At 35.8% G+C, this 9,588-nt stretch overlaps 1 protein-coding gene across 1 annotated transcript; it reads right to left on the bottom strand.

The window, feature by feature from the left end:
- On the bottom strand, nt 1-7,788 carry LOC124110479. Its single transcript, XM_046469865.2, has 5 exons — nt 7,278-7,788; nt 2,523-2,584; nt 1,229-2,155; nt 835-1,010; nt 1-617 (listed from the first exon to the last, which is right to left on the bottom strand). Exons 2-4 carry the CDS (start codon nt 2,575-2,577, stop codon nt 874-876), a joined length of 1,119 nt encoding a protein of 372 aa, XP_046325821.1. The 5' UTR covers nt 2,578-2,584; nt 7,278-7,788; the 3' UTR covers nt 1-617; nt 835-873.
- Nucleotides 7,789-9,588: the final 1,800 nt, after the last annotated feature.

Genomic DNA, 9,588 nt, shown 5'->3' with positions numbered 1-9,588 from the left:
CAAGGCAAATACTAGTTTTCTTTATTTTGATGGGTTACAGAGAGATATAGAAAGTTTTAGGGCTTACTTTTCCCTTACAAATCATATCCATCTTTAGCTGATACCCTGTACATACGAAGGTGAACAATACAATATTAATTATGGTGTCGTGTATTTATTATGCGGAAAGGTTTACACCATCTGGTGAAAACTTTGCACTAAAGATTAAAGGGAGACCACTCTTCAAACCTTAGAGGCGAAACCTTGCTGAACCCTTTAACTATAATTCATATTGATAAAGTCAGGAACTGTACCAAGCTTTTAATGTACAATATGTGGATGTTAGAAAAATTCAAAATGGCTGTTCTTGACGATATACGATCTCATATTAGGTCAGTAACAATCATCTTGGATTTCTTCTGACGGAATACGGGCTCACATGTGGCTTGTAGTTTTGCTCTCTGGTTGGTAAATCTCACTTTCAGGCATAATAACATACACTATGTTCCAGCCTTGCAAGTCATAGCTGATCCTAGTGGTGGGCTATCCATCATCCACAACTATCCACTGTGCAGGGCTGGGCATGTCTACAGACCATGTCACATCATGCAGTCACTTGCACTTTGTAGGATTGTATCCTTCAAACAGAATAACATCACTATATCTTCAATGTACATTATACATTAATATTTACACTGGTACAACCCTATGTTGTCAGCATTATTCAAATAACGATATTTTACATAGGTATTATTTGCTGACTGTGGTGGTGCGGCTGAATTGCTGTTTCACATTGGCATGGAACCCCAAAAATGCACCCTTTTAATTACTAATTTAACTTGTATACTTGTTCACCTGTCTCAAATAAATTGCATCATGTCCTTCCAAACCATTTCACGAGATCCTCTTCCTTAAGGGACGGATGAATCTACAGTTTGGTGTCAATTGGAAATGCAGATGTTTTGGCTCTGACGTTTCTTCCCAGACCCTCGGAGAACACCCACAGTGATAACATGTGACTGTTCCAGAGCCTGCAATCCAGAAAGAAATGAGAGATGGATCATTGATAATATACCGCCGTACTGTCCTTGTAGTTATGTTTATGTGACACCAACTTTCTTAATAATATTTAGTAGTTGGTTATACATGTGTTGGTGTAATCGTCAACGCTAAATCATTAATATGATATAAAATGCATTGTTAAAGACAGTCAAATGGAAATACAATTGCGGTATTGGCGTTTTAATACCTGAATAAAAGAATCCAGCAAGGGCTAAGACATCCTTCTTTACACCGTAAATAGAGCTTAAGTTTTTGAAAGACTGAACTCTAAGCACGAAATTGAGATATTCCTTATGCAAAGGTTCATGTTGTGTGCCTGACATTCGCTTGAGCTCTTCAACCCCTTCTTCTGACAGTTGTAGGAACCCGGAACAAGCAGAAATGGAATTAGGTGCACAATTGTCTTTTGATTTCTTCTTTGAAAGACAAGAGATGATGTTCGACCTGCTCTCCTTGGAACCACGTGAGCTGATGTTGTGCCTGCTCTTCTTAGAATGACCAGAATTTCGATGCCGCCTGCTGTTCGTTTGCGATCCTGGTTTTGTTTGTGTTTCTTCGCTAACATAACCAGATGTCATATGTTGATGCTGTGGAGTGTGTGCACTTTCAGCAAAGTGGCTCAAGTCACACTTAGTTTTCTCATAGCTTACTGCCGGCGTTTGAGCAGAGTCACCCATGACAACCTCTTTACTTTCCCTTAACACTTCAATGTCCCGCTGTACTGAGAGCGGAGGCAAACTAGATTTCAGACTGTCAGTTGAAAGCGACGGAGCATTAAGAGCATCCTCTGGGTTTTCTGTCGAATTTGTGGAACATTCTTTATATGATGCCACTTCATTAACATGTTCGTTCACCTTGTCCTTGACAGCATCTTTTGGCAGAGCTTCCTGTGTAGAAATGCTAAGGCATCCCAGTGGTTGACTGGCTGTGTTTTTGCCCACGACGCCCAAAGCCTCTGAACCAGTGACCGATGTTACTGTTTGAGCAATTGAAGTTATAACAGCCTGTTGCGACAGTGTGTCAGCATTACTATCACCAGGCAATTCACCAGCAAATCCATCCATCGTCGGTACAGGGTGACGAGCGTCTCGGACACCTCCAGCAGCTTCAGCAGCTGTCAAGAGAAAACAACATATTAACTCAGCAAGGGAAGATAATAGAAGTTATGTCAAGTTACGTTAAAACACGTTAACAATGTATTAAGTACTTATGCTGATATCAATATTTAAACTCGTCGATATATAAAGCTGAAATGTTCCTAATTCTAACTTACACAGAAACTCCAAAGGCAGAAAATAGCATTATCACATATCACATATCACATATGTATATCTTTACAAATGAGAACCACACACTTGTATGTGTAGATACAGTGGTAATTTACATGTCGAATTAGACAAGCAGAATGATGATATTCTACCCATAAGAATTCCGACGGCACCTTAAAAGATGAATTTTGATATTGTAATAATGTAACTCACCGGAAACTGCTTCCTGATTGTGTTCGGCCGCGTCTGAAATCTCTGGTAGAGCCATGGTACACCTGAAACATATATAGGGATTATATAGGGATTATGTTTGCTTATGTTTCACTGATAATATTGATGACAAGCCTATTTGCATCATAGGTTGTGTTTTTTTAATTAAGTTATATGAAATATTTTAGAAATCTAAAACTACATAATTATTATATGATTAATTATATATTGAATAATCACATAGGTTGTCATTAAGTGTACTGTTGACCTGGAGCTATCTTGTGTTCATACTGTTATGGATATTAAAGTACTGGTTTTTCAAAATGTAATTTCCTTGGTGCTTTCTTATCAGTCAGTTTTCAGCGACATACATAAGATACCTTTTGAATCAAAGCCGGTATTTCTAGAATTAGGAAAAAAACGAATTCTATTTATTGAAACAGTACATTTCATTTTGTTTCAAAATATTGGACACCACAATAAAACCGATATGTTCATGCGGAGCTGTGATATTACTATGTCAAAACTATCATACAGTTGAAGGAATACAGCTCACATATTATTAATGTTAGATGGATTATTCTACGAACAATGGTACCTAGTTAATGTGAAAGACCTCTTCGGTCATTATTTAAACCCCAGGTGTATTAGTATATGTTTAGTGATCGTTTCCCGCAGAAGATACATGCCATGCTATACTATTTAATTAAGAAACCTTTTATGCGCAATTCTGCTTATATCAGTGTGCGTGAGGAGCCATTTTGCTTGCTTCAGAGTGAGTGAGGTGAATATTGTTTTATGCTGCTTTTGCAATGTTCCGGACCATGACGGCGGGGGCAGCGGAATAGTCACCCAGAAATTGTACCCATGTGGGAATCCAACCCGGATGGATGTGACACGTGAACGCTTTAACCACTTGGCTACTCATCACCACGGATTGTTTTAGAGCGAGTTGCTGGGTGAGTTGTTGATACAGGTTTCTGGTGACAGAAGAAGCTATTTGTGATGAAGATTCATGGTCATGTCCTCTTTTATGATTCCATTTCTATTCTAAATTCACCCAAGAAGTAAAAGGAAGTCCTAACACAAGGCATTTGATCCCTCAGTGGAAATGTCGAATACATATCTCCTAAAACTTTACTTTAGTGTTTTAGCAAAAGCGTTGATACTGAATATTCGATGACCACCACATGTCGCCATGGATTGCTTTTAGGTGTATGAAGCATGCACAGATTTATATCGTTGAGTGGTGCGTCAAGTGCCACGTTATATCAACGATTGCGGATACAAACGTAAATGTATCAACACTCGGTGTCCATAGGGTATAGATAAAACATCTGTATTTTATTAACGGTTAACTTCATTGCGTCATGCTCTGAAACCATTGATATTCAATAGTTTTAAGACAATGGTGCATTTTATAATACCCCGAAATAGTTAAGTTGCGCGTGGCAGATATGCGGGGTCGTCAGAGGGTTACAATGTTCCTTTTCGAATATATGAAGCGAAGTAAGCTCACACGGGAGGCGTTAGTCGTACTTGCAGCAGTCTGTGACGTATGTATTACATTTCTATCCTGACCTACTTTAATGGTTGCGCAGAAACGCTTTGTCTAATTCGAATAGGCGAAAACTAGGGCCCGCTTTAGTGTCACATAGATACTGACTTATTTAGTTCTACGGTGTACAGAATCGGCATATAAAGTACAAGTGTGTGTGTATGGGGAGGGGGGTTCGCATTGCCACGTGTTACTCTAAAGGTCAGTAAAATGCGATACATTCTGAGCAACTTCTCTAGAGTTTGCTTGGAATAGTTATGTTTCAATTTTGTATTCATATTTACTTCGCCATGGTGTTGGAACGTAACAATCAAAAAATTTTTTATTAACACTACCAGCCTTTGGTGTATCTCGGTGAAATAATCTACAGAACAATATCAGAGTATAGATTACATATTTAGGTCATTGACAGATTGTGCGTGTTAGTGACTTGTTACGTAGATATTTCATCTTAATATTACCACAATATATCTTGCATGTTCCTACTGTAAACAGGCAAAGGACATGTTTGGTTGCTAACATCATAATATAGATATATTATCCTATCAGGAAACACATTGACATATTAAGCAGCCTTGCACACGTCACATACAAGGGGTTACGTCAGGGTGCAAACTCCCAGCTTTCATGAACCATATGAATCACACAATTGTTCATACAATTGGTTTGTTTTAAACATATTTTATAGACATTGATGGTCAATTGGACTGGGCAAATATATCTAACTCAGGTGCCCCTCTCCCTAATACATATATATACAGACATTGGTTCTTATAAATACAACGGGGATTGCAATCTGACACAAGGCCCTGAATAAGAGATTTACTTACTTTTAGCGTGTTTGCCTGTGGCAAATTTGTTCATATGAGATGTAGTACACATAATTAACTCTTACAAAGGCGAAAATGTCATCAAAAACAATTTCGCATGATGTAATTTCCCCGGGAATTCATTACTCGGACAACTTTCATTAGCATCACACCCCTCCATTATCTACTCGATTGTTGCTGACTGGAGTCTAATTTCGATTACATGACGCAGTCAAAGATCATGACATTGAACTGTTTTAGTGTAAATAATCATGCATTATGATATTCGGAAGTGCCTATTGTAAAAGTAGTCTAAAAGGTAGTACCAGTTTTTTCAATGATTTCAATGATTGAACAAATGGTGATCGTGGTATCAAAACTAGATAATGTACACATATCTTATACACTTAAGAGGGTTTAGATTGTTAAGGTTTTGTTTGTTTGTTTGTTTGTTTGTTTGTTTGTTTGTTGTTTAACTGCGCACTCAGCATTACCACTCAATCAGTGTATCGAGATCGAAAGTCAAACAATATTTTGATTTTCGTTTAAAATTGTCTACACAATATGCTGGCACTTTTGAAATGCTGTCATGATACCTTTAAATATATGTTATGGTGTTCTTTACATATAAGTTGCTTGATTAGTAACGTTGGCCTTCATTGGGTGACATTAAAAGGTGCTATGAAAATACATAGAAACAAGAAATTTATTCAATATAGAGGTCGATGGGCCAAAATATAGACATAAAAAGGTTTCTTAGCGTTACTATACGTCCATACACACATATATATACACACACACATAAATACACATACACATGTACACACATTTATATAGGTGAAGTACTTAGGGATGCAATTAGTAGTTTTCTTTGTATCAGGTTGTCAAATACATGCGCAGACATACACATATCTAGCTACATACACGTATCGTATGCAGCATTCTTGGAAAATAGGTATATTAAGTGACATTGAACATATTTCTTATTTTTTGCACATTAATATGTATAAACAGAGATCACTTATTGTGTATCTAATATTTATGAATATGTTTACTGCACTGTCATTTCTGATGTATTTACTAATGGTACGGTATATTAGTGTATCTTCCTGTTTCTGTCATAAAGTCTAACATTTCTACATCTAAATCTTGTGAAACAAATTCTCAAATGTAAAGGAATTGCAATGCACAAGTATGTTTCCACATGTGAAAGTGTCTTATATAACACATAGTTGGCACATTTATGAGAAGATTGTAGTATAGAGTTTTGTTCTTATCTTAACAACTGGGAAAAATAAATATGTTATGCCTTTATAATGATGTTGATGTGTATTCAGAGAAAACATATTCCAAACATACAATTTCACAAAATGAATAAAATATTTGACAAAGCCGTTGGCCTTCTTTTCCATTGTTAAACCGTAAATAAAATTAAATGATTAGATAAGTAATGCTTGCAATATTACATTGTCCCTTTTTGTGTTTGTTAGCTGAAATATTTATATGAATAAACATCTCCAAATGAAAGTTTGACAATCTCTTGCTGGCGTAATTTATTTTAAGACAGAAAAGTTGCTCTGTCTAGGAGATACATCCCTACAATGCAGTGATAGTTAAACATCAGCAGGTAACCTGGCTGAAGTGAAACACAACACACAACCACATACATTGGTGACACATTTGTACCAACTGCTAGGTTCTTTAGACACTCTTGTATTATCGCAGTCGGTGAGGAAATACATCTATTCTTTCAGAATGAAAAACACAACAGTCACAAAAAGACTTTTCAAAATAATCATATTGTTGCATTATCATTTGAGTGATAACGGGAATCCCAAACCATTGAAACTGCATGTATGACCAGCTATTGCCCACTTGCTCACATTTTGCACACCATGTAGTTTGCTCCTGCCCTCCGACTTCTCATAACATGGGGCTACCTATCGGTACATAAGGCAGCCATTTTAACACCATGTCTGTGTTTCATCATCTTTTCATATCACATACAAAGCAATCACTAATGCCAATGTAAATATGCTTTACGACTTAATTATATTGGCATATGACCCTTGTAAATATTGTATATTGGTTTTCTCTGGCAGTGTGTTATAGTGGAAATAGGGAAAGAGGTTAGATTCGTATTGAGGTCACTGCATCATGAAATATATGTTCACGGTTATAAATATTGAATGAGGTATTTAACTAACAGCTCAAATTGAAAATAGCATTGTCTCGATTAATGTTGTTATGCAGTATGAACACTTCCATGATGCGAATAATACATGTATACTTGGATGTGAGGTCGTGGAATGATAGAGGAACATGGATGCTCAAAGGCTAATGTTGCCATATTTCTATACAGGTAATTAGCAAGAGGTCAAGATGCCTTACCTGAAGACTGCTCCAACGTTTACGAATATGACCTGTGCTTTACAATATGTCCGGTAATGTTCTTGGAGGGCTTAGGCCAATCTTACTCTGAACACGATGCAATACAAACTTCGTGGTGAGTCGTAGCCATTGTGAGCCGGAACTATGATTTCTTTACCCTTCGACCTCGTTAGCACATGACCGTCCCGTCATGTAAACATCCCAGTGTGCATGAACGCCTTGTCAGATGCAGAAAAGTAGTAATCTGGGGCCGTTTGTATATAATAACCCTGATCACTGTAGTGCAGGTACCCTCGGCTGTTGGTTTCAGTCACCATGTTTGAACTATATTTTCAAAAAGTTGTGGTACACAAGTATGTTTTGAATATGTTAAGAATAAAACCTTCTACATAAGTAACTACATACACATATAAGACTAACGAAAAGTAATCACAGATGAACACTTAACGCGCGAAAAATGTTACATACTGGCTACAAGTAATCTAAATTTCATACGTGGACACTTGTCAAGTCTTTTGACTCATTTCCTGTGTAACGAGCCGCGGTTAACCTCAAATAAACTGTCCGTGTTATCTCGTTGAGTATGTGATGATCCCCAGTGCTTGGGACTCAGTGATGAAGAGTATATTTATTTGGGATTTTATTACGATTCAGGGATTATATATTCTTTATTTTACAACTTTATGTAATGGTTTGAAGTTGTTTGTGCTTGATCAACAGCATGTTGAGTTTTGTTGATTTCAGCATGTTGTGTTCTGTTTGATTCATGTTATTATCTAATGTTTAAATAAAGATGTAATGTCCCAACAAAAAGATGTTATCATGCTGAACCATTATTGTCATGCACAAATACCCATTTGAGATCATTTTGGTGAAGTCTTTTCCTTAAGTATTAGGTATTGGTAATCACAAGAGATGCACTTATATATTTATAACGATGGAATTATCTGAGATAAGGGCCGTATTTTTTGCTATTTCTCTCGATGGATACATCTTTTATAACAAAGAGGTGTGGCTGTCTACGATATTGATTTTATCCGCATTTGAACCTCAAGCAAAAAAAGTTTATTATTGGAGTTTCCTTTATAAATTGTATTATAAAAATATATTTTTGTACTTGAATTTACTAATATTTGTTTTCGATTGACATTCCCCTCTCACAACAGCAATTTTTCGCAACATCATGCATACTCGGCTTTCAGATTTTATCAGAGTTTTTACTTTATTTTACAAATATAATTTTCAATTTTTATATTTTTTCCGATTTATTTGAAACTTTTGAAAACTAAACAACAAACTATAATATCTATTTTCTATATTATGTCCATAACTGTATTCAACGTCGTCATTTATGACACATCCCTTGACTTCCTAACCGAGGTGGGTCACTGACCTCTCCATGACAAATTGTCAGAAAGTATATATACTTCTGATATATAATAACATGTACGTGTTACTGTAAGGGATACATGTGTATCATAACGGACAATGGTAATATGAGGATTGATCAATGCAGACATCAACACAGATGGACAGCCACAAAATGAATTCATGTGACGTCTTAGGATGGTAAACGACTTCTATGTAAACACATCTGCTTTTAATACGCCATTTTAGTTAATATGTGTCATTGTATCATACTTATCAACTCGTGTACATTTTATAAAATAAATAAATGACAAATATATATGGTAAACAAAGTTTAAATCAAGCAAAAATAAATATGTTTTATGTTTAACGATTTGTGTATATTTAAACAGTTTAAGATAAGTTAATGATATAATTTAATATACAGCAAAGCTAGCAACCAATTAATCAAGTAAAGAAGTTAAATAGTCAACGAATCAAGCATTTACATATCATGTAAGATGTGAAAAAACTCTTGTAAATGATAATCTATATATAATCAACAACCACATTTCCAGTGATGTCATGAGGTGGTGTCAATGTTCTTACAATTCTAGTAGTGTTAAATATATCAAATGCAGATAGTAATACGTATGATATGACAAGGTAGACACAACTTATGGATAACAACGTCTTTGTTTCAATGTAATGGCGACTTTTCGATGCAGATCCTTATACCGTTGTCAAGCATTACAGTAAAATAAAGAAGTTGTTATTCATAAATTGTGTCTACTTTGTCATCCGTCAACTTCTAAGAAATTCCGATCAAACAATACGTATGCTTTCCGTAAATACTACATATGCAAACATGTGTGATTTTAGTGTATGTGTTGTTTATATTCTCTAAAGGTATAATATGTAAATGAGAAGTGTTAATTAAAGTACAGTAACTGATGCTCACAGA

This window comes from Haliotis rufescens, unplaced genomic scaffold (assembly GCF_023055435.1).
Source record: "Haliotis rufescens isolate VD_foot unplaced genomic scaffold, xgHalRufe1.0.p SCAF_5, whole genome shotgun sequence".
Classification (NCBI taxonomy): domain Eukaryota; kingdom Metazoa; phylum Mollusca; class Gastropoda; order Lepetellida; family Haliotidae; genus Haliotis; species Haliotis rufescens.
Note: the sequence above shows the minus strand (reverse complement) of the source record. Positions and strands in the feature narration are given on the sequence as shown.

What these genes read in the sequence shown, in the direction of transcription:
- LOC124110479 (XM_046469865.2), bottom strand. Translation starts at nt 2,577, where the DNA reads ATGGCTCTACCAGAGATTTCAGACGCGGCCGAACACAATCAGGAAGCA. An exon ending in CAATCAGGAAGCAGTTTCCG is followed by an intron (nt 2,156 to 2,522) that starts GTGAGTTACATT and finishes TTCTCTTGACAG; the next exon opens with CTGCTGAAGCTGCTGGAGGT. An exon ending in TGCTGGATTCTTTTATTCAG is followed by an intron (nt 1,011 to 1,228) that starts GTATTAAAACGC and finishes TCTGGATTGCAG; the next exon opens with GCTCTGGAACAGTCACATGT.